Source organism: Hordeum vulgare, unplaced genomic scaffold (genome assembly GCF_904849725.1).
Source record: "Hordeum vulgare subsp. vulgare unplaced genomic scaffold, MorexV3_pseudomolecules_assembly, whole genome shotgun sequence".
Taxonomy (NCBI): Eukaryota; Viridiplantae; Streptophyta; class Magnoliopsida; order Poales; family Poaceae; genus Hordeum; species Hordeum vulgare.
The window spans coordinates 136498-162188 of NW_025422505.1; the positions used below are offsets into that span (position 1 = coordinate 136498).

The 25691-nt window shown below is 37.2% G+C and overlaps 2 protein-coding genes and 4 non-coding genes across 6 annotated transcripts; 3 read left to right on the plus strand and 3 right to left on the minus strand.

The window, feature by feature from the left end:
• The first annotated feature begins 75 nt into the window (after positions 1-75).
• On the plus strand, positions 76-7117 carry LOC123418298 (ATP synthase subunit alpha, chloroplastic). The gene has a single exon (XM_045106986.1). It carries the CDS (start codon positions 4076-4078, stop codon positions 5588-5590), a length of 1515 nt encoding a protein of 504 aa, XP_044962921.1. The 5' UTR covers positions 76-4075; the 3' UTR covers positions 5591-7117.
• TRNAR-UCU lies at positions 5716-5787 on the minus strand. Its single transcript has one exon. It is a non-coding gene; the product is annotated as a tRNA-Arg (tRNA).
• A 7075-nt stretch (positions 7118-14192) lies between the features above and the next one.
• On the minus strand, positions 14193-23777 carry LOC123418300 (ATP synthase subunit beta, chloroplastic). Its single transcript, XM_045106987.1, has one exon. The coding sequence runs from the start codon at positions 23394-23396 to the stop codon at positions 21900-21902; it is 1497 nt and encodes a 498-aa protein (XP_044962922.1). The 5' UTR covers positions 23397-23777; the 3' UTR covers positions 14193-21899.
• TRNAS-GGA lies at positions 14397-14483 on the plus strand. Its single transcript has one exon. It is a non-coding gene; the product is annotated as a tRNA-Ser (tRNA).
• On the minus strand, positions 15699-15771 carry TRNAT-UGU. Its single transcript has one exon. It is a non-coding gene; the product is annotated as a tRNA-Thr (tRNA).
• On the plus strand, positions 17368-17440 carry TRNAF-GAA. The gene has a single exon. It is a non-coding gene; the product is annotated as a tRNA-Phe (tRNA).
• Positions 23778-25691: the final 1914 nt, after the last annotated feature.

Sequence of the window (25691 nt, forward strand, 5' to 3'; positions counted from 1 at the left end):
TCCACCATCTCCCAAAAAGAGATGTGGCAATCTTGAAGAGAAAATTATCTACCTTACAAAGGTATCTCGGCGGGATCAAATATATGACGAGATTGCCAGACATTGTGATCGTCCTTGATCAGCAAAAAGAGTATATAGCTCTTCGGGAATGTGCCATTTTGGGAATTCCTACTATTTCTTTAGTCGATACAAATTGTGACCCGGATCTCGCGAATATATCGATTCCAGCCAACGATGACACTATGACTTCAATTCGATTGATTCTTAACAAATTAGTATTTTCAATTTGTGAGGGCCGTTCTCTCTATATAAGAAATCGTTGATTAAGAATATATAGTGAATTCTTGGACAACTGCGTAGATTTATGGAATGACTTACTATATCTTTTTTTGCATAGAATTTGTTTTGCATAGAAAAAAGAAGGGGAATATTGATATATATTAGAGGGTATTGATATATATTATGATCTGATGTGCTTTCTTGGTATCCTAAATATCAAATTAATAGTTCAAGTTGCTGAGTTGAGAAAGAGATGGTTGAATCAAAAGAATTCCTTTTTTGAAGTTCAATTTTTATCAGAGGACAATATGAATATTATACCTTGTTCCATTAAAACACTCAAGGGGTTATACGATATATCGGGTGTAGAAGTAGGCCAACACTTCTATTGGCAAATAGGAGGTTTTCAAATTCATGCCCAGGTACTCATCACTTCTTGGGTCGTAATTACTATCTTGCTAGGTTCAGTTGTCATAGCTGTTCGGAATCCACAAACCATCCCGACCGACGGGCAGAATTTTTTTGAATATGTCCTTGAGTTTATTCGAGACTTGAGCAAAACTCAGATTGGAGAAGAATATGGTCCCTGGGTTCCCTTTATTGGAACTATGTTCCTTTTTATTTTTGTTTCAAATTGGTCGGGTGCTCTTTTACCTTGGAAAATTATAGAGTTACCCCATGGGGAATTAGCAGCGCCCACGAATGATATAAATACTACTGTTGCTTTAGCTTTACTCACGTCAGCGGCATATTTTTATGCTGGTCTTAGCAAAAAAGGATTGAGCTATTTCGAGAAATATATTAAACCAACCCCAATCCTTTTACCAATTAACATCCTAGAAGATTTCACAAAACCATTATCGCTTAGCTTTCGACTTTTCGGGAATATATTGGCGGATGAATTAGTCGTTGTTGTTCTTGTTTCTTTAGTCCCCTTAGTAATCCCTATACCGGTCATGTTTCTTGGATTATTTACAAGCGGTATTCAAGCTCTTATTTTTGCAACATTAGCCGCAGCCTATATAGGTGAATCCATGGAGGGTCATCATTGAATTGACTAGTTTTGGAATATAGTATTTTTTTTTTCAGCTTAGCTCAATTCATGCATGGTTCCAGATAATCTGCTTGGTTGCAATAGTTAGAAATGCGTATGAATATATAGCCTAGAGTTGTAGGAGAGAGAATAGAATAGACTATATTATGGAATTTTCAAAGTATATATGCATTAAGGAGGGTGGAGTCAGGCTAGATCTATACTATAATAAATATCCTTAATATCTATAAGTGGAGTCCTCTTTTATGCGGGTTTCCACTTTAAGCAATGATTTTAGAATCCGATTCAATAGAAAATGAGAAAATATGCAAACAAAATAGAAGAAACAAATGTATATAGGATATTGATATTATATTATATATTCCTAGGTTAGATTCATTATCTAATCCGATATATGGATATAGAATTCCCTTCTATGTAGTTCGGACAATTCACATTTCAATTTGATTTCAATTTGTACTTTTTAGTTACTTTACTTCTCCCCAATAGAGCTTAGAAGTAAGAATTTTTTGGTTGATTGTATCCTTAACCATTTCTTTTTTTTTGACACGAGGAACTACTCACCATGAATCCACTAATTGCTGCTGCTTCTGTTATTGCTGCTGGATTGGCCGTAGGGCTTGCTTCTATTGGACCTGGAGTTGGTCAAGGTACTGCTGCAGGACAAGCTGTAGAAGGTATTGCGAGACAGCCAGAAGCAGAAGGTAAAATACGAGGTACTTTATTGCTTAGTCTAGCTTTTATGGAAGCTTTAACAATTTATGGACTAGTTGTGGCACTAGCGCTTTTATTTGCGAACCCTTTTGTTTAATCCTAAAAAAAAAAGTTCTTTCGATTTCGATTAGATACTTTTTTCTTTTTTTAGTAAATTGGTATTTGCTTCCGCAATTCCAATTATATCAATACTTTATTTAATTTACTCCTATTTATTACTCCTGGAATTATCTATTTATCGGGACAGATAATACCGCATTCTAGGAAGGGCTGAGTTGAGTATGATTAATTTAGAAGATATGCTCGCCTTCTTATTTCCCGTCCTTAGTTTAGGAAAGTGGAAAGTTTTTTCCTTTTATTTTAGGAATTTTGGGAACGGAACATTTCAACAAAGGAAGCCTTTCACCGGTCAAACAAGACCTAAGACTTAATCTAAAAGAAATTACTAGATTGAATCTATTTGCATTAAAAAAACCGATCAAAAAAGGGCGAGCGAAGTAAGTGATCGAAAAACTTTGTTCTTTGTTCGTCCTATCTATAAGAGGAGAGCATATGAAAAATGTAACCCATTCTTTCGTTTTTTTAGCTCACTGGCCATCCGCTGGCAGTTTCGGGCTTAATACCGATATTTTAGCAACAAATCTAATAAATCTAACTGTAGTGGTTGGTGTTTTGATTTTTTTTGGAAAGGGAGTGTGTGCGAGTTGTCTATTTCAAGAATAGATTGGATCTATCCGGCTGCACTTTAGAATATTTTTTAGTATTTTTCGGATAAATAAGAAAAGGGTGCACGATCTCGACGAATTACTTCTGAATAAATTCAGAAATCATATGGAAGAACCATAGCATTTCGCGACTCATTGGTAAATCAATTTTGATTCTCTATAAACCAAGAATGTGAGACCATTAACACGGTTAAAGCTAAACTGCTTGAAGTCCAGGCAAAAAGAGGTACTCTTTCTACAACTATATTAGTATTAGTACCGAATTTAAACGGGAAATAGCTAATGTAAAATTTATCTGATATAGAACACTCATATCGATAAAATGGTTTGAACTATTTACTAGAAAAAAAAAGAAGGGGCACCCTGCCCTTTTTTAACCAATGCCGAATCGACGACCTATGTATAAAAAAGAGAAATTTTTTGGATTTGAAGAAAAAAAAAAAAGAATTCTATTAATTTTCATTTTCCATTTATTTAGTTAGTTTTTCTTAATGAAATTGAAATTATTAACTAAAGGGCAAATATAAATAAAGAAACAACTTTGCTGACCATGATATATTTTTATCTAGGCGGAAGAGTCCTCTTAATATTTATCTAGTCTTATATAGGTTTCGGTATATTGAAATATAAACATAAAAAATAAGATAGAGGATAGGCTCATTACTTATACTTAAAAAAAGATATGGAAATTGCTATAGCAAAAAAAGAAAAAAAGGAGCGTGAGAGCCAAATGAATCGAAAGATTCATGTTTGGTTCGGGAAGAGATCATAAAAGTTGTAAACTTACAAAATAATCTACTTTCATTAAAAGATTTATTAGATAATCGAAAACAGAGGATCTTGAGTACTATTCGAAATTCAGAAGAATTGCGTAGAGGGACCATTGAGCAACTCGAAAAAGCTCGGATTCGATTACAGAAAGTCGAACTAGAAGCGGATGAGTATCGAATGAATGGATACTCTGAGATAGAACGAGAAAAAGCAAATTTGATTAATGCTACTTCTATTAGTTTGGAACAATTAGAAAAGTCTAAAAACGAAACCCTTTATTTTGAAAAACAAAGGGCAATGAATCAGGTCCGACAGCGGGTTTTCCAACAGGCCGTACAAGGAGCTCTAGGAACTCTGAATAGTTGTTTGAATACCGAGTTACATTTCCGTACGATTCGTGCTAATATTGGCATTCTCGGGTCCCTGGAATGGAAGAGATAATTAAATTAATTAGGCCTTGAACTTCTACTTTCGTTTAGAATTTAGGCATTATTTTTCCCCTTGCTTTCGAAAAAAGAGTCAAGAAACACTAATGGCAACCCTTCGAGTCGACGAAATTCATAAAATTCTCCGCGAACGTATTGAACAATATAATAGGAAAGTAGGGATTGAGAATATAGGTCGCGTAGTTCAAGTGGGGGATGGGATTGCTCGTATTATAGGTCTTGGTGAAATAATGTCGGGTGAATTAGTCCAATTTGCAGAAGGTACTAGGGGTATTGCTCTGAATTTGGAATCCAAAAATGTTGGGATTGTATTAATGGGCGATGGGTTGATGATACAAGAGGGCAGTTTTGTAAAAGCAACAGGAAGAATTGCTCAGATACCCGTGAGTGAGGCTTACTTGGGTCGTGTTGTAAATGCTCTGGCTAAACCTATTGATGGGAAAGGCGAAATTATAGCTTCCGAATCTCGCTTAATTGAATCTCCTGCTCCAAGTATAATTTCCAGGCGTTCCGTATACGAACCTCTTCAAACAGGGCTTATTGCTATCGATTCGATGATTCCTATAGGGCGCGGTCAGCGAGAGTTAATTATTGGGGACAGACAGACTGGCAAAACAGCAGTAGCTACAGATACAATTCTCAATCAAAAAGGGCAAGGTGTAATATGTGTTTATGTAGCTATCGGTCAAAGAGCATCCTCCGTAGCTCAAGTAGTAACTACTTTCCATGAGGAGGGGGCCATGGAATACACTATTGTAGTAGCTGAAATGGCGGATTCACCTGCTACATTACAATACCTCGCTCCTTATACGGGAGCAGCCCTGGCTGAGTATTTTATGTACCGCGAACGGCATACTTTAATAATTTATGATGATCTCTCCAAACAGGCACAAGCTTATCGCCAAATGTCCCTTCTATTAAGAAGACCTCCCGGCCGTGAGGCTTATCCAGGGGATGTTTTTTATTTGCATTCACGCCTTTTAGAAAGAGCCGCTAAATTAAATTCTCTTTTAGGCGAAGGAAGTATGACCGCTTTACCAATAGTTGAGACTCAATCTGGAGACGTTTCCGCCTATATTCCTACTAATGTAATCTCCATTACAGATGGACAAATATTCTTATCGGCGGATCTATTCAATGCCGGAATTCGACCCGCTATTAATGTGGGTATTTCTGTTTCCAGAGTAGGATCCGCGGCTCAAATTAAAGCCATGAAACAAGTAGCTGGCAAATCAAAATTGGAACTAGCTCAATTCGCAGAGTTACAAGCCTTTGCACAATTCGCCTCTGCTCTCGATAAAACAAGTCAGAATCAATTGGCAAGGGGTCGACGATTAAGGGAATTGCTTAAACAATCCCAGGCAAATCCTCTCCCAGTGGAAGAGCAGATAGCTACTATTTATACCGGAACAAGAGGATATCTTGATTCGTTAGAAATCGAACAGGTAAATAAATTTCTGGATGAGTTACGTAAACACCTAAAAGATACTAAACCTCAATTCCAAGAAATTATATCTTCTAGCAAGACATTCACCGAGCAAGCGGAAATCCTTTTGAAGGAAGCTATTCAGGAACAGCTGGAACGGTTTTCCCTTCAGTAACAAATAAATTTGGCATATCTACTCTTGTTATTTTGCATGTCTACTCTTGTTATTTGAATCATGCAAAAAAGTTTTCTTTGTTTTTAGTTTAGTATAGTTATTTAAAGAATAGATAGAAATAAGATTGCGTCCAATAGGATTTGAACCTATACCAAAGGTTTAGAAGACCTCTGTCCTATCCATTAGACAATGGACGCTTTTCTTTCGTATTTTATTCTTTCTTTTATTCTTTCTTTTATTTGTTGTCTTCTTCCGAGAAAAAACTGTTAGACCAAAACTCTTTTAGGAAATCAAAAAATCCAGATACAAATGGATGATGTATATATCATGCATATATCATTAAAGAAGGAGTATGGGGCCGGTAGTGGGAATCGAACCCGCAACCCCAAGGTTATGAGACTTATGAGCTACCAAACTGCTCTATACTCTTAAACTAAAGAGGGGTAACTAGTGGATAAAAGAGGGTTCGATACGTCCCTCTACCATATCTATACAAATAGAATAGTCCATTTATACAGAATGGTAAAGAGGGCTCCTCTATGATTATCAATTCCAGAAATCCATACAAATACGAAAGGGTATTTTATCCTTACCAACTGGATCTTGTTGCACCCGGTAATAAACATTCATAAACCATTTCTCGAAGTACGTGTCCGGATAGCCCAAAATGTCGATAGTTAGCTCTAGGTCTTCCGGTCAAAAAACAACGTCGATGAAGGCGTGTAGGTGCACTATTACGCGGTAGGGATTGCAATTTTTCTCGCATTTTCGTTTTTTCACTCAAACTCAAGGGAGAAACTTTGCTTCTTATCTTTTTTTTTAAAGATTGACGAATCAAATGATATTTCTGTTCTAATTTCTGCCGCTTCTTCTCCCTCTGAATCAAACTCTTTTTTGCCATAATGTGCCGTTGCTATTATTATCAAGTATACGGTTCTAATCCTAGATGGAAAAATAAATAGAAAAAGAAATTTAAGAAGGCGGATCCTCCCTCTCTATCAAGAGTAATGAACTAGGTGCTGATACAGTACAAAAAAACAAACTAAATTAACCAAACTTGCCTGATGTTGAGGCAATCAAGAAAGCTGCATAAGTGAATATATAACCCACGGAAAAGTGAGCTAATCCAACCAATCTTGCTTGCACAATGGAAAGAGCCACAGGCTTATCTCTCCAGCGAATTAAATTAGCTAAAGGTGTGCGTTCATGAGCCCATGCTAAAGTCTCAATTAATTCCTGCCAATACCCCCGCCAAGAAATTAAGAACATAAATCCAGTAGCCCAAACAAGATGTCCAAATAAGAACATCCAAGCCCATACCGATAAACTATTCATCCCAAAAGGATTATATCCATTGATAAGTTGTGAAGAGTTTAACCATAGGTAATCTCTTAACCATCCCATCAAATAAGTGGAGGATTCATTAAATTGTGAAACGTTGCCCTGCCATAATGTGATATGTTTCCAATGCCAATAAAAAGTAACCCACCCAATGGTATTTAACATCCAGAAAACTGCCAAATAAAATGCGTCCCAAGCAGAAATATCACAAGTACCGCCGCGCCCTGGGCCGTCACAAGGAAAACTATACCCAAAATCCTTTTTATCCGGCATTAATTTGGAACCGCGTGCGTCTAAAGCGCCCTTTACTAAAATCAATGTAGTTGTATGCAAACCTAGAGCAATAGCATGATGAACCAAGAAATCCCCAGGTCCTATTGTTAAGAAAAGCGAATTACTATTCTCATTAACAGCATTCAACCATCCGGGCAACCATAGGCTTCGACCCGCATTGAAAGCGGGGCCATTCGTTGAAGATAAGAGTATATCGAACCCATATGTCGTCTTGCCATGAGCAGATTGTATCCATTGGGCAAATATAGGTTCGATCAAGATTTGCTTTTCTGGAGTACCAAAAGCAAGCATGACGTCGTTATGAACATAAAGGCCCAAGGTATGGAATCCTAGAAAGAGGCTAGCCCAACTTAAATGAGATATGATAGCTTCTTTATGGTCTAACATTCTTGCCAATACATTATCCTCATTCTGTTCCGGATTGTAATCCCTAATGAAAAAAATAGCTCCATGAGCAAAAGCCCCTGTCATGATGAACCCCGCAATATATTGGTGATGAGTATATAAAGCAGCTTGAGTAGTAAAGTCTTGTGCTATGAATGCATAAGGAGGTAAAGAGTACATATGTTGAGCTACTAAGGAAGTAATAACCCCTAAAGAAGCTAGAGCAAGACCTAACTGAAAATGAATCGAATTGTTGATTGTGTCATAAAGGCCCTTATGCCCACGCCCTAATCGACCCCCCGGAGGAGTATGCGCTTCTAAAAGATCTTTAATACTGTGCCCAATTCCGAAGTTAGTTCGATACATGTGACCGGCAATGAGAAAAATAAATGCAATAGCTAAATGATGGTGAGCCATATCAGTCAGCCACAAACTTTGTGTTTGTGGATGGAATCCCCCAAGAAGAGTTAGAATGGCAGTTCCCGCTCCTTGAGCGGTACCAAATAAATGATTACTCGAATCAGGGTTTTGGGCATAAAGATTCCACTGACCCGTCAAAAGGGGTCCCAACCCCTGGGGATAGGGTAATACATCTAAGAAATTATTCCATCGAACGTACTCCCCCCTGGATGCGGGAATAGCAACATGAACTAAATGTCCTGTCCAAGCCAAAGAACTTACCCCGAAAAGTCCTGACAAATGATGATTGAGACGAGATTCCGCGTTTTTGAACCACGAAAGGCTTGGTTTCCATTTGGGTTGTAGATGTAACCAACTCGCTATTAAGGACAGCGTAGAAAGAAATAATAGAAAAAGAGCTCCAGTATAAAGATCTTCATTGGTGCGTAATCCTATTGTATACCACCACTGATAAACCCCAGAATAAGCAATATTCACTGGACCAGCAGCACCTCCTCGAGTAAAGGCTTCCACAGCGGGTTGACCAAAATGAGGATCCCAAATCGCATGAGCAATAGGTCTTACGTGTAAAGGATCCTGTATCCATGATTCAAAATTTCCTTGCCAAGCTACATGAAACAGATTTCCGGACGTCCATAGAAAGATTATTGCTAATTGCCCAAAGTGAGAAGCAAAAATGTTCTGATAAAGACGTTCTTCAGTAATATCATCATGACTTTCGAAATCATGTGCGGTAGCAATACCAAACCAAATACGACGAGTAGTGGGGTCCTGAGCTAAGCCTTGGCTAAACCTGGGAAATCTTAATTCCATAATGCCTTTCAAATCCTCCTAGCCACTATCCTACTGCAATAATTCTCGCTAAGAAGAATGCCCATGTCGTGGCAATTCCACCCAGAAGGTAATGGGTTACTCCTACAGCACGTCCTTGTATAATGCTCAAGGCTCTAGGCTGAGTAGCAGGAGCAACTTTTAATTTGTTATGAGCCCAAACGATAGATTCAATGAGTTCTTGCCAATAACCACGGCCGCTGAATAAAAACATTAAACTGAAGGCCCAGACAAAATGAGCACCTAAGAAAAAAAGACCATATGCAGATAATGAAGAACCATAAGACTGAATGACTTGCGATGCCTGTGCCCACAAGAAATCTCGAAGCCACCCATTAATCGTAATGGAACTCTGTGCAAAGTTTCCCCCTGTAATATGAGTTACCACCCCTTGATCACTTATGGTACCCCAAACATCCGACTGCATTTTCCAACTGAAATGGAAAATGACTACCGAAATTGCATTGTACATCCAGAATAAACCTAAGAAAACATGATCCCAAGCAGATACTTGACATGTTCCCCCTCGGCCAGGCCCATCGCAAGGAAAGCGAAAACCTAGATTTGCTTTATCGGGTATCAAACGGGAACTCCGAGCAAATAAAACACCTTTCAAAAGTATTAATACAGTCACATGTATGGTAAATGCATGAATGTGATGGACTAAAAAATCTGCGGTTCCTAATGGAATCGGTAACAAAGCCACTTTGCCACCTACTGCTACTAACTCGCCGCCTCCCCACGTTAAGCTAGTACTTGTTGTTGCACCAGGAGCTGTTACGCCAGGCGCAGTAGCATGGATATTTTGTACCCATTGAGCAAAGATAGGTTGTAATTGTATGGCGGTATCCGAAAACATATCTTGTGGACGGCCTAAAGCACTCATGGTATCATTATGAATGTACAAGCCAAAACTGTGAAAACCTAGAAATATACATACCCAGTTAAGGTGGGATATGATTGCATCGCGGTGTCTAAGGACGCGATCTAATAGATCGTTGTATCGAGTAGTTGGATCATAGTCTCTTACCATAAAAATTGCTGCATGTGCAGCAGCACCGACTATTAGAAATCCGCCAATCCACATGTGGTGTGTGAACAAGGAAAGTTGTGTACCATAGTCAGTAGCTAGGTATGGATAGGGAGGCATAGAATACATATGATGAGCTACAACAATGGTTGTAGAGCCTAGCATAGCTAGGTTAAGAGATAATTGAGCATGCCATGACGTTGTTAAGATTTCATAAAGACCCTTATGGCCTTGTCCTGTAAATGGGCCCTTGTGAGCCTCCAAAATATCTTTAAGTCCATGGCCAATACCCCAGTTGGTCCTATACATATGACCTGCGATTAGGAAAAGAATAGCAATAGCTAAATGATGGTGTGCAATATCGGTCAGCCAGAGACCACCGGTTACTGGATCTAGTCCTCCACGAAAAGTCAGAAATTCTGCGTATTTGGACCAATTTAAAGTGAAAAAAGGGGTTGCTCCTTCGGCAAAACTAGGATAAAGTTGAGCCAAAAGGTCCCGATTCAAGATAAATTCATGAGGAAGTGGTATCTCTTTAGGATCCACCCCAGCGTCAAGAAATTGGTTAATTGGTAAAGATACATGAATTTGGTGTCCCGCCCAAGAAAGAGACCCAAGTCCTAATAATCCCGCTAAGTGGTGATTCAACATGGATTCTACATCTTGGAACCAGGCCAATTTGGGAGCGGCTTTGTGATAATGGAACCAACCAGCAAAAAGCATTAACGCTGCAAAAACCAATGCACCAATTGCAGTACAATAGAGTTGTAATTCACTAGTTATTCCAGATGCTCGCCAAAGCTGAAAAAAACCAGAGGTTATTTGGATTCCTCGGAAACCCCCACCTACATCACCATTCAATATTTCTTGCCCTACTATAGGCCAAACTACCTGAGCACTGGGTCCAATGTGAGTAGGATCACTTAGCCATGCTTCATAATTGGAAAAACGGGCACCATGAAAGTACATGCCACTCAACCAAAGAAAGATAATGGAAAGTTGCCCGAAATGAGCACTAAAAACTTTTCTAGAAATCTCCTCCAAATCACCAGTATGACTATCGAAATCGTGAGCATCAGCATGTAGGTTCCAGATCCAAGTGGTAGTATCAGGGCCCTTAGCTAGTGTTCTTGAGAAATGGCCGGGTCTCGCCCATTCCTCAAAAGATGTTTTTACAGGATCCCTATCCACAACAATTTTTACTTCTGGTTCCGGCGAACGAATAATCATTAACTCCTCCTCTTTCCGGACAAGACATACAAAGAGACCCGCCAACTGTCTTTTTTTTTAGTGAATCTTTGAAAGATAGATTTTGAAAGATAGATTTTGAAAGATAGATATTGTGATTAGTTCTTTTCTTTACTATACTACCACCCTTCTTTTTTTTTAGTTATTCACTGGAGCAATTATATATTAAAGTCAATCCGAGGCAAGTGTTCGGATCTATTATGACATAAAGGTTAGGTGCCTAACGGACATTGTTTATCTTGAAAAAACAAATATTTCTCGGCGTAAGAAAAAATCTTTTTTATTTTAAATTTAAGAAACTAGTGTATTTTTTTTTAGGGCATAAGCTCCTATCTATATCTACTTTCCTTGAGCATAATATAGGGTTTTTTATTTTTTATTTGATTCTAAATTCCAAGATAACTCATTAGAATTATTAATAAGATGGTTCTAATATATTAGCAATATTTAGATTGGCCCCCTTTTTTTTATTCACTTTATTACTTCTATTCTAGACCCTATCCCTATGGTTTATTCTTATGAAATATCTTATAAAATAGAAGGTATAAGAAATGGATATAATGAAATTCTTGATTCGATCTTACGACCTAATTTATTTGATTAATGGATCAACAACCAAACCATCCATTTTAGGAAAAAAAAGGAGCATGGTCTTATTCAAATTCAAAGCGCTTCGTAATCTTCAACCAGTTTTGTGCTTCAATATAATTTCCCGGAGTAAGCGCTATAGCTTGTTTCCAATATTCAGCAGCTTGATCAAACCAAGCTTCCGCAATTTCCGAATCACCCTCTAGAATGGCCTGTTCTCCTCGGTCGGAATAGGCAGTTCCTTCCCTTAGAACCGTACTTGAGAGTTTCCTACCTCATACGGCTCAGAAATTGCTATCTTAATTTCCCCTATCTTAACTGAATTCGATTTATCAAAAATCGATCCAATTTGTTCTTGTGTTAAGCAGAAGAAATTAATTACCTAAGTTTCAAACCCTAATTTTTCTCAATAATTAGTTTGATCTTTTTTCCCACCTTCAGAAGAATGAAGCATAGATAGATATAGAGCCTTCGTTCAAATTTTCTGAAAGGTAACTATCCCGGTTTCATATATGAAATCTCTATAGAATCCTTGAAAAAGACTTTTTTCCATAAGAAAGAAAAAAGAACTTACTATCTTTGGGATCTGATACTACACCGCTGCTTAATCCCTTAGTGGATCGGCTCTATTACATAAGCGGATTCCTAAATTTTGCCCCATATCATGGGATAAGTAAGCAGTTTTTTTTAGTTGTATCGACCCAGTCGCTCACTAATTGATCTTTACGGTGCTTTCTCTATCAATTTGAGAAACTTTATCCATAGAGTAGTAGTATAGGCCATACTTTCTTCGTTTTTTGATTCTCGTGAAGTGTCCTTCCTTCCTACAGCTGATAGGGAAAAATCGTTGTTTTTACGATCCCTATGTAGAAAGCCCTTTTTTCCAGTATTTACTAGAAAATTTGATCCTCTCTTTTTTTGTCTTTCTATAGTGGAGATAGTCGCACGTAATGACAGATCACGGCCATATTATTAAAAGCTTGCGGTAAGAAGGGGTTTCGTTCTAGTGCCCGGAAATAATATTCCAAAGCCTTTGTATGCTCTCCATTGCTTGTGTGTATAAGGCCTATGTTATAGAGTATATAACTTCGATCATAGGGATCGATTTCTAGTCGCGTAGCTTCATAATAATTTTGCAAAGCTTCCGCATAATTTCCTTCGGATTGAGCCAACATCCGTTACGGTCGTTCATTCTATTCAAAAAATCTCCGTTCCAAAACCGTACATGAGGTTTTCATCTCATACGGCTCCTCCCTTCTGTACATAATAGTACTAAGCGAAATAATCTTAATCTATAGAATCAAAATAGAATTAGTCCCGTCTCATTATGAACCGAAAGGGGCTGGTATTTTTCCAAGAAATCTCTAGCCAACCTTCCCACAAGAGGTTTTTCTTAACACCAATGAATTCTATTAATGCTAGAGGAAAACGATAGCTCCAATAATTTCTTTGTTCTCAACGCCTCCTATTTAGAGGAATTAGCTACTTCAACGATCTTTGATGGTTATAGGGGTATCCAAAGTACAAACCTGATGGTTGTTTGTTATCCCAACCATTCTTCCCAGCCCTGATACCGATCAGGAAAGGGGTAATTTCTACCAAAGTTTTTCTCTTGTTGATTCCTATTTCTAGGTGTAGTGCTTTTCTCCCCTATGCTGCCTACGGATACTAATAGAGTGGCCTGTAATCCATACCATACCATATCCTGTAGGTGTAACCTTTCGCTCAATACTCAAATCTACAATTGAAGTATCTGAAGCCGCATCAATCGAGGATACACGACGGAAGGAATTGTTAGTTCGCCTCACCTTCCCGAAGCGTGGGTTTGCTTGCTTTACAAATTTGGTTCTCTCTATGCCAACCCCTTTTCTTTTTCCTAAGACTGAGGTATAGGTAGGTCTAAAAAAAAGCAAAAAAAAAAAGAGTCAAATCGCACCATCTCTATAATAAGTAAATGCCTTTTTTTCTCCTGAGGTTGTCGGAATTATTCGCAATAAAATATTGGCTATAATTGAGAAGGTCTTATCAATGAAATTTCCATTTACACGGGATCTAGGCATAATTCCCAAGCCATTCTATATAGAATTGTTTTCATTCCTTCACAAAATAACATAAAAACAAACACATTCGATTCTTATAATTATAAATAGATTGATCCATATGCTCTAAATCCATATGTTTTAAATGGATAAGAGAGATATGGATTTTCCGCTCAGCTCAAATTGTATCCTTTTCCTTCTGCTTGGACACGAAGAGATATGCAATATTTGACTAAGACTGGATTTCATTCCACTTTCCTATTTCTGAACAACAACTTATGTCATCAACTATTTCGTGTTTTCAAAGTTATTAATTGTCTCATACTCTATTTTTGATTTCAATGGTGTAGCGTATCTTATGCAAACGGAATTCTAAGGTTTCTTTATTTTATTATGCAATAAGAAGAATTCTTGCATTCTCTTTTTCTTTAGTTGCGGGAAAACCTAAATTAAAACTTTTATTTTATAGCGAGCGCAATTTCTAGTAAAAAATCCTGTATCCTTCCACCTAGATCAAAAGGAATTTTTCCAATAGAACTAGGGAACCCCCGAGCGGTTGCGGTTGTACCTGTACTGCAGGAATAAGAAAACTCGCTATTCACTCAGTTTATTTTCCATAATAAGTTATGTAGGAAAGATGGCCGAGCGGTTCAAGGCGTAGCATTGGAACTGCTATGTAGACTTTTGTTTACCGAGGGTTCGAATCCCTCTCTTTCCGTTTTTCTTAATTCATCAACGTTAAGGATCACAATGTATCAAATCAAATAGCAATTTATTCCAGTAATAATATCTTATATTATCTTATTTTTATTTAATAGAAATTAAAAATTCTCTATAGCAAATTACTGTGGTATGTAAACATAGAGGAAAAAAGCAAAAAGGATCCTAATCCTAGGGTTAATCAATTTTAGCTAGTTGATGGGAAAATACGAATTAATGGTAATGGTCTTAGGGCTATTTAGTTCGGGGAAAGGGGAAGGGGAAGAAAATTCTATGAACCTTTCCTTTTTTCATTAAGTTCAAGTCTGACGAGAGTAATATTCTACAACTAACAACTCATTTATTTTGAGACCGACCCACTTCCTATCTAGGATTTTATTTACTAGTCCTTTATATTCCAATGTGTCAATCGTCAAATGGCTTGGCAATTTCCCCGGGTCCGATGAAGCAATATAATTTTGAACCAGACCTTTTGATCTTTGGTTATCTTTCGTAGTAATAATATCTCGGGGTTTGCAACGAAAACTTGGTATATTGACTATACGGCCATTAACTAAAATATGTCTATGGTTGACTAATTGGCGGGCCCCAGGAATGGTTGAAGCCATACCCAATCGAAAAAGGATATTATCCAAACGCATTTCAAGTAATTGTAGTAAAACCTGGCCTGTTGACCTTTTTGCTTTTCCAGCGATATGTACATATCTAAGTAATTGTCGTTCTGTCAGACCATAATGAAAACGCAATTTCTGTTTTTCTTGAAGACGAATACGATATTGCTCCTTTTTCCCAGAATTGAATTTTTTTTTAAGATTACTTCCGGATTTAGGTGTTTTTCTAGTGAGTCCTGGTAAAGCTCCCAAACGGCGTATTTTTTTTAAACGAGGTCCTCGATAACGGGACATGAAGACTCCTTTTTTTTATTGAAATTTCATTTTACACAATTAATTTCATTGTATTTACATTACAGAATACATCGAAATTAAAACTGAATTAAACTACAGGATAAACAGAGTAAAATCAACTAAAGTACCACAAAAAATGGAATTTCATCAAAATCTGTATTTTTTGTATTTTTTGTATATATATTATTTATTTTATTGTTTTGTATCTAGCAAAATAGTAAGGTAAAAAACATAAAAGATCCTGGATTCTCCATTTAATTCGGAAAAAAAGAGATTCTTGTTCGTAGAACATCGATAGAGAAAAAAAAAGCCGACTATCGGATTTGAACCGATGACCCTCGCATTACAAATGCGATGCTCTAACCTCTGAGCTAAGTGGGCTTACATAACGGAAATAGTGTAACAAATAGAAATAGGTATAGTATAGGAAATCCGTAAAATCTCAGATATTAGTTATTACTCTTAGCTATTAACTAGTTCTAAATTTGAAGTTCTACTTATAAAAAAATACTAAATAAAAAAATACTAAAACTTCTTAAAGATAAAGTTAGCTTGATATGCTTAACTATAGGATATTTAAAAAGAAAATTATAGACTTTATGGGTATTTTCATTCGATCATTATAGACTTTATTATTTGTTAATAATTTGAGGATTAATATTTCACTAAGGGGAACATAAAGTCAGAGTAAATAAAATTGATAATTCTGATTAGAAAAAAAGAATAAATATCCAGCGTTATAGTATAATTTCGAATACTATAAAAAAGTAAGACGGGAGGTGGGGGAGATAAAAAGTTTTGGATATATTGATTCGGATTGAATTGCAAATACATCAAGGATAGAATCAATGTAATTCAGAATTGCAATAAGCAAGCGGGGTCTCTCAAATAGAGTCGAACTGAACTGCTAGACTACGTTGAGTGATGAACTCAATGATTCAAAAAAAAAACTAAGAGATGGATGAAATTACACAAGGAATCCTGGTCTCAAAGAAGAGGGAAGTGGGGATATGGCGAAATCGGTAGACGCTACGGACTTGATTGTATTGAGCCTTGGTATGGAAACCTGCTAAGTGGTAACTTCCAAATTCAGAGAAACCCTGGAATTAAAAAAGGGCAATCCTGAGCCAAATCCGTGTTTTGAGAAGGGATTCTCGAACTAGAATACAAAGGAAAAGGATAGGTGCAGAGACTCAATGGAAGCTGTTCTAACGAATCGAGTTAATTACGTTGTGTTGTTAGTGGAATTCCTTCTAATTCTAAATTAGAGAAAGAGGGGTTTTATACTTTATACATTTAATAAACACGTATAGATACTGACATAGCAAACGATTAATCACAGAACTCATATTATAATATAGGTTCTTTATCTTTTTTAAAATTTCAAAATAAAATTCGAAATGATTATGAAATAAAAAACTCATATCATAATTTTATTTTGAATTATTGTGAATCCACTCCATTCGAATATTGAATAATCAAATTCTTCAATTCAAATTCAAAGTTTTGAGAACTTTTAAAAAGAAAGTGGATTAATCGGACGAGGACAAAGAGAGAGTCCCATTCTACATGTCAATACTGACAACAATGAAATTTCTAGTAAAAGGAAAATCCGTCGACTTTTTAAGTTGTGAGGGTTCAAGTCCCTCTATCCCCAAATCCTCTTTTTTTTTCTTTTTATCAATGGGTTTAAGATTCATTAGCTTTCTCATTCTACTCTTTCACAAAGGAAAGGAATGCGAAGAGAACTCAATGGATCTTATCCTATTCATTGAATAGATTTCTTTTTTATTAGAGTATCGGCAAGAAATCTTGGTTATTCACTCTATTTTTAAGTATTATTTAAGTAAACCATGCACAATGCATAGGGCTACCCCCCCCCTTTCAAATTTTGAATTTGAAATACTTTAATTGATTTTTTAGTCCTTTTAATTGACATAGATACAAATACTCTACTAGGATGATGCACAAGAAAAGGTCAGGATAGCTCAGTTGGTAGAGCAGAGGACTGAAAATCCTCGTGTCACCAGTTCAAATCTGGTTCCTGGCAGAGAAAAAAAAAGATCCACCGAATAGGTATTGATCCAAATACCTCGAGATGGATTGTGATACATATTTATTAATAATATATAATATAGATAGAGTATGATTTATTCATCTAAGTGGATAAATCTATAATATAAATATAGAGGCACTTCTTTTTAGAGAAGTTTTAAAATATACCCTTTCTTTATGATAAGGAAGGGGGTGAGATTAGGTTCCCCTTTATTTTTTTGCGTTTCTTTATTTTGTATTCCACTATTCCGACGAATATTTTTTTAGTCTTGCTTATCTTTATCTTATCTTATTTTCCTAGTTGTGCTAAGTCATGTGCGCGATACAAAGTTCCTGGTAGAGAACTTCTTTGAGTCATCCTATTTTTCTGTTCATATGAAGGAAATTAATATGTGATTTTCAAAATAGGGGAATCCAAATGAAACCCTTTTTTGGCTCAGTCTATCTGGAATGCTTTTGTATAATAGGAATTAATTATAAATAGGTATTCCGTTTCATCTAGGAAAAGAACCTAAAAATATTCCTTGACTTGAATAAAATCTGGAGTTGTGTTGTATAAGTGAGCACGAATTTCTTATCATTCAATGAGCATCTTGTATTTCATAAAAATTGGGGGTTATATAGTCCTTACGTAAGGGCCAGCCTATCCAACTTTCAGGCATTAGGATACGTTTAAGGCGCGGATGATTATCATAAGAGATTCCCACCATATCATAAGATTCGCGTTCTTGAAAATCGGCACTTCTCCAAATCCAGAAGACAGACGGAATTCTAGGATTATCCTTTTGGGCAAAGACTTTTATGCAGACTTCTTCTGGATTATCTATACCGTATTGTATTCTTGTAAGATGATACACGCTAGCTAAAGATCCACCGGGTGCTACATCATAAGCACATTGGGAGCGTAAATAATTATAACCATATACATATAAAATGACAGCAATGGAATCCCAATCCCCTGCTTTTATTTGTAAAGTCTCTATTCCTCGGTGATCAAAGCCCAAAGATCTATGAACCACCTCATGTTTGACTAGCCAATTAGATAACCAACCCTGCTGCATTGTCTTCATCTCTCCCTCTTTGTATAAATATTTCCCATTTCGGATGCAAGTTTGAAAGATTGCTCTGCTTTTTCTTTTTCTACACAAAAGAGCCCCCCCCTCCTAATTCACTAATTTGTAGGAAGGTACTGGACTTTTGGATTTTAAAAAAGTTTCAGAAGATATATCTAATGTCGATGGTGATTGATAGAGCAATTCTTGCTCATAAGTTCCTGTATGAGTACTGCGCCTAACATAAAGCTTGTGACTGGTAGTAAAACATCTTTTTTTATTTTGAGATAGAGTTCGATCCTCAACTATTTCTCGCGATATCTTCTTACGAAGTTTTGTTAGGGCATCTATAACTGCCTCCGGTTTAGGAGGGCAGCCCGGCAAGTAGACATCCACAGGAATTAACTTATCAACTCCCCGAACAGTACTATAGGAATCCGTACTGAACATTCCCCCTGTAATAGTACAGGCTCCCATAGCAATGACGTATTTTGGTTCAGGCATTTGCTCGTATAATCTCACTAAAGACGGAGCCATTTTCATTGTTACCGTACCGGCTGTTAAAATTAGGTCTGCTTGCCTAGGACTTGATCTTGGTACCAATCCATAACGATCAAAATCGAATCGTGAACCTATTAATGAAGCAAATTCAATGAAACAACAACTGGTACCGTATAGAAGGGGCCATAAACTGGAGAGTCTTGACCAATTCGAAAGATCATTTAGTGTAGTTGAAATAACAGAATTGGAACTTGTTTGGTCAAGTAAGGGAAACTCAATCAAATTCATAACTGTCTCAATAGAATCTTTTCCTTCTTTTTTTTTGTCTAAATATTCAGTTAAGACCATTCCAAGGCTCCTTTTCGCCATGCATAAACTAAACCGACAACTAAGATAAGCACGAAAATCAAAGCTTCGATAAAAACGGATACACCCAATACGTCGAAACTCATTGCCCAAGGGTATAGAAAGACGGTTTCCACATCAAAAACAACAAAAACGAGCGCAAACATATAATAGCGTATTCGGAATTGTACCCAAGCCCCTCCCATGGGTTCTATACCCGATTCATAACTAGAAAGCTTCTCTGGTCCTTCACTAACCGGGGCTAAAAGCCCTGAAATCGAAAATGCCAAAATAGGAATAAGGCTTGCTATTATTAGAAATGTCCAAAAAATATCATATTCGTGAAGCAGAAACATAATGTACTCCCATTAATGTGGAATAGGCGGAACTTAAATTAGTCAATTCAATTCAGCATTGTCAATTTATCCAGAACTTCTCTCTTTTCCTCGGTGAAACAAGAATCTTTTTTGTTCAAACAAAAGCGCTTAGTTTAGCCTTTGTTTCCTCTGTGCTGCATCTTCTTTAAAGATTCATCCAATGGAATCCCAACTCCCTTTCTTTTGGATTTCCATTCTATTTAGATATGGTGTATGTAGATCTAATTCTTATATAAAGAAAACTTTATCGTTTCACTTTGTCTCGCTTTCTCTAGAATCTCTATAAAAAAAGAATAGCTCTATCCTTTATTTACTATTTAATAATAATAAGAGACTATTAAATAAAAATGAGAATACTACTAATTAGAATAATTAGAACCTAATTAAGATAGTAGGACTAATCTATGCAGTATAATGAGAAGTAATACTATAAAAATAAAAATAAAGAACTCTATTTCAGAACTATGAGACAGAATATTCTGTTTTCTTATTTACTCTTTACTTTATTTTTTCTATTTTTCGTTTTTCTTTTCCTGTCTGTATGATTTTGATTTTCGATGAATGAGCCTTTGGTAATGCTTTTATCTCTATTCTATGTCGCAGGCGCCTATCCAGTCTATAAACAAATACTAATGCGAAAATGAAAACTATACTAAACTAAAGAAAACATAGGATAGAGATCCTAAAATAGAAAAAAGGGCATATTAGGGCTATACGGATTCGAACCGTAGACCTTCTCGGTAAAACAGATCAAACGGATTATTATCGAAATGATTTGAACTGTTTCAAAGACCCAACATGCATTTTTTTGCATTGGGCTCTTTCATAAACTGATTTAAAGATCAGTTAGTCCACCATAGTTTTTCTTTACGGAAAGATAATGAGATGGCTCCCTGTGCTCTGATTGATTTTTTGTATTATGATCTATCTAGGAGCAATACCAAAGTGTTTCAAAGGAGGATTACCTTGACTTAGGTCTGCCTCTGGTCTAAATTAAATCAACCTAAGTGAAATGGAGTCTCTATCGTTCCACTGCAAGAGTTAACTATGAGACTTCATACACCTTAAAGTTCATAGAACGAAAAGAAGTTTTTTGGAGGCCCTTATCCTCATTACGCCTAGCATTTAGTGGGCTGGATATTTACCTTATCAACTAGCAAATCCATAAGGGTTCTATTTGATTAGGCACCTGAATTGGCACCTGAATCGGACTGAACCGACTGTTTGTCAGGCTACTGTTCTCCTATTCTCTCGAATCTATGAAGTAAGACATTGATTTTGCAATAAGATCGATTATGTTCATTGCATAATAAGCTCCTTTGAAAAGCATTGGCGCACGTGTAAACGAGTTGCTCTACCGAACTGAGCTATAGCCCTTATCAGAGATATCTTAACATATAGAGAATTTCTTGTCAAGATGAATATTTTCTAATGCCAGAGGATATCCCTTTGATCTGTATCTGTTTAGTATTTAGTTTAGTATTTAGTATATAACAGACCAATAACAGAGCGGTATTGCTTAGAAAAGGGATTCAATATATAATCGATCGAAGTAATGGGTCTTCCTTTGTGGTGATAAATTGCCTACTTAACTCAGTGGTTAGAGTATTGCTTTCATACGGCGGGAGTCATTGGTTCAAATCCAATAGTAGGTAAGTAGGTAGAAAAATTACTAGATAGCATTGGACTTACTTCGCTTCGCTATCTAATAACTTTTTCTACCCCTCTTCCCTTTTTCTTTGTATCAACTATAAACCACTGGATTGTCTTCAATTGGATGGGGGAATCCAATTGACAGCCTCGATTCGTATCCTAGCTCGTCTGAGAGCGAGCTTCGCTTCAACCAAATCTTTCGTACCCTCAGCTTTACTCAAGTTAGCTTCGGCTATTTCAAGTGCCTTTTGAGCTTCTTCCGGATCAATATCACTACCCAGTTCCGCATCATTTCCTAAAATGATGATCTCATTATTAACTATTCTCGCAAAACCGCTCCACAGAACCGCCGTTAACCATTGGTCGTTGAGGAGGCGTATTCTCAAAGGACCCATATCTACTGCTGTGTTAATAGGGGCGTGGTTTGGTAATACGCCAATTTGGCCACTATTCGTGGATAAAATGATTTCTTTCACTTCACAATCCCAAATAATTCGCTTAGGAGTCAGTACATAAAGATTTAATTTCATTTCTGCGATTTGTTCTCCTCTTCTAAGGTTATAGCTTTCGTGCTAGCTTCATCGATGTTACCCACCAAATAAAAAGCCTGTTCAGGTAGGCCGTCTAATTCTCCGGAAAGGATTAGTTGAAATCCCCTAATAGTTTCCGCAAGAGCAACATACTTTCCTGGAGAACCAGTAAAAACTTCTGCCACAAAGAACGGTTGTGATAAGAAACGCTCAATTTTTCTTGCTCTTGCTACAGTTAAACGATCCTCTTCCGATAATTCATCCAAGCCAAGAATTGCGATAATGTCCTGAAGTTCTTTGTAACGTTGTAAAGTTTCCTTAACTCTTTGCGCAGTTTCATAATGTTCGTTGCCAACGATCCGAGGCTGTAACATAGTTGATGTTGAATCTAAAGGATCTACTGCTGGATAAATACCCTTGGAAGCTAATCCTCTGGAAAGTACGGTAGTAGCATCCAAATGTGCAAATGTTGTGGCAGGGGCAGGGTCGGTCAAATCGTCCGCAGGTACATAAACTGCTTGAATCGAAGTTATAGATCCCTTTTTAGTAGAAGCAATTCTTTCTTGCAAAGAACCCATTTCTGTACTAAGAGTAGGTTGATAACCCACTGCGGAGGGCATTCTCCCTAATAAAGCGGATACCTCTGATCCTGCTTGAACAAAACGAAAGATATTATCGATAAATAAAAGCACGTCTTGCTTATTAACATCTCGGAAATATTCTGCCATAGTTAGGGCAGTTAAACCAACTCTCATACGAGCTCCCGGTGGTTCATTCATTTGGCCATAGACTAGAGCTACCTTTGATTCTTCAATATTTTTTTCATTAATTACTCCGGATTCCTTCATTTCCATATAAAGATCATTTCCTTCACGAGTCCGTTCCCCTACTCCACCGAATACGGATACGCCCCCATGAGCTTTAGCAATGTTATTGATTAATTCCATGATCAGTACTGTTTTACCTACTCCAGCCCCCCCAAATAGTCCTATTTTTCCTCCACGTCGATAAGGAGCTAAAAGATCGACGACCTTAATACCTGTTTCAAAGATGGATAATTTCGTATCTAACTCGATAAAGGCAGGCGCAGATCTATGAATAGGGAACGTTGCACTACTATCTACAGGACCCAAATTGTCAACAGGCTCCCCAAGAACGTTGAAAATTCGTCCGAGAGTAGCTCCACCGACCGGAACACTGAGAGGAGCTCCCGTGTCAATCACTTCCATTCCTCTCATCAACCCGTCCGTAGCACTCATAGCTACAGCTCTAACTCGATTATTTCCTAATAATTGTTGTACCTCACAAGTCACATTAATTTGCTTATCGGCAGTGTCTCTACTCTGGACTACTAAAGCGTTATAAATATAAGGTAACTTGCCCGGGGGAAAAGTGACATCCAGCACGGGTCCAATAATTTGATCGATACGACCTGTACTTTTTTCTTCACTTGTGGAAACCCCGGGACGAGAAGTAGTAGGATTGGTTCTCATAATTATCACATAATTAAAAAAAAGGAATTTGTCGAAATTTTTCTTTTTTTATTGTTGAATAATGCCAAATCAAATCAAAAAAAATCCAAAAGTAAAAAGGAAATGAATTAGTTAATTCAATAAGAGAGAAAAGGGGACCAGGACTTGATTTCGTTGCCCAAGCGAATCCCATTCAATCGTTTACTCATGGAATGAGTCCGTTGGAAAGTTCAATCAATCTTTTTTTCATATACATTTTGCCTTTTGTGGAGGATCTGTGCCTACTCTACTTTCCTATCTAGGACTTCGATATACAAAATATATACTACTGTGAAGCATAGATTGCTGTCAACAAAGAATTTTATTAGTATTTAGTTAGGTATTTGCATTCCAAATAAGAAAAGAGACCTATTAAGAACTTGTAAAATAAGGATTAGGGATTAATTTGGGTTGCGCTATACCTATCAAAGAGTATACAATAATGATGGATTTGGTAAATCAAATCCATGGTTTAATAACGAACCGTGTTAACTTACCATAACAACAACTCAATTCCTATCGAATTCCTATAGTGGAATTCCTATAGGATAGAACATACACAGGGTGTACGCATTATATATGAATGAAACATATTCATTAACCTAAGCATGCCCTCAATTTTCTTTAATGAGTTGATATTATATTAATTGAATATCCTTTTTGTTTTACGAGATTTTTGCTAAAGTTTCATTTACGCCTAATTAACATCGAGTAGACCCTGTTATTGTGAGAATTCTTAATTCAAGAGTTGTAGGGAGGGACTTATGTCACCACAAACAGAAACTAAAGCAGGTGTTGGATTTCAAGCTGGTGTTAAAGATTATAAATTGACTTACTACACCCCAGAGTATGAAACTAAGGATACTGATATCTTGGCAGCATTCCGAGTAAGTCCTCAGCCTGGGGTTCCGCCCGAAGAAGCAGGGGCTGCAGTAGCTGCCGAATCTTCTACTGGTACATGGACAACTGTTTGGACTGATGGACTTACCAGTCTTGATCGTTACAAAGGACGATGCTATCACATCGAGCCTGTTGCTGGGGAAGACAGCCAATGGATCTGTTATGTAGCTTATCCATTAGACCTATTTGAGGAGGGTTCCGTTACTAACATGTTTACTTCCATTGTGGGTAACGTATTTGGGTTCAAAGCCCTACGTGCTCTACGTTTGGAGGATCTACGAATTCCCCCTACTTATTCAAAAACTTTCCAAGGCCCGCCTCATGGTATCCAAGTTGAAAGAGATAAGTTGAACAAGTATGGCCGTCCTTTATTGGGATGTACTATTAAACCAAAATTGGGATTATCCGCAAAAAATTATGGTAGAGCGTGTTATGAGTGTCTACGTGGTGGACTTGATTTTACCAAAGATGATGAAAACGTAAACTCACAACCATTTATGCGCTGGAGAGACCGTTTTGTCTTTTGTGCCGAAGCTATTTATAAATCACAGGCCGAAACCGGTGAAATCAAGGGGCATTACTTGAATGCGACTGCGGGTACATGTGAAGAAATGATTAAGAGAGCTGTATTTGCGAGAGAATTAGGGGTTCCTATTGTAATGCATGACTACTTAACCGGGGGATTCACCGCAAATACTACTTTGGCTCACTATTGCCGCGACAATGGCTTACTTCTTCACATTCACCGTGCAATGCATGCAGTTATTGATAGACAGAAAAATCATGGTATGCATTTCCGTGTATTAGCTAAAGCATTGCGTATGTCTGGGGGAGATCATATCCACTCCGGTACAGTAGTAGGTAAGTTAGAAGGGGAACGCGAAATGACTTTAGGTTTTGTTGATTTATTGCGCGATGATTTTATTGAAAAAGATCGTGCTCGCGGTATCTTTTTCACTCAGGACTGGGTATCCATGCCAGGTGTTATACCGGTAGCTTCAGGTGGTATTCATGTTTGGCATATGCCAGCTCTGACCGAAATCTTTGGGGACGATTCTGTATTACAATTTGGTGGAGGAACTTTAGGACATCCTTGGGGGAATGCACCTGGTGCAGCAGCTAATCGAGTGGCTTTAGAAGCTTGTGTACAAGCTCGTAACGAAGGGCGTGATCTTGCTCGCGAAGGTAATGAAATTATCCGAGCAGCTTGCAAATGGAGTCCTGAACTAGCCGCAGCTTGTGAAGTATGGAAGGCGATCAAATTCGAGTTCGAGCCGGTAGATACTATCGATAAGAAGGTCTAAAAAAAAATAAACGAAATAAAAAGAGAAAAAAATAAGTTATGAAATGCAGTAATTCTTCTTTATTCTTCTAATT

What these genes read in the sequence shown, in the direction of transcription:
- LOC123418298 (XM_045106986.1), top strand. Translation starts at nt 4,076, where the DNA reads ATGGCAACCCTTCGAGTCGACGAAATTCATAAAATTCTCCGCGAACGT.
- LOC123418300 (XM_045106987.1), bottom strand. Translation starts at nt 23,396, where the DNA reads ATGAGAACCAATCCTACTACTTCTCGTCCCGGGGTTTCCACAAGTGAA.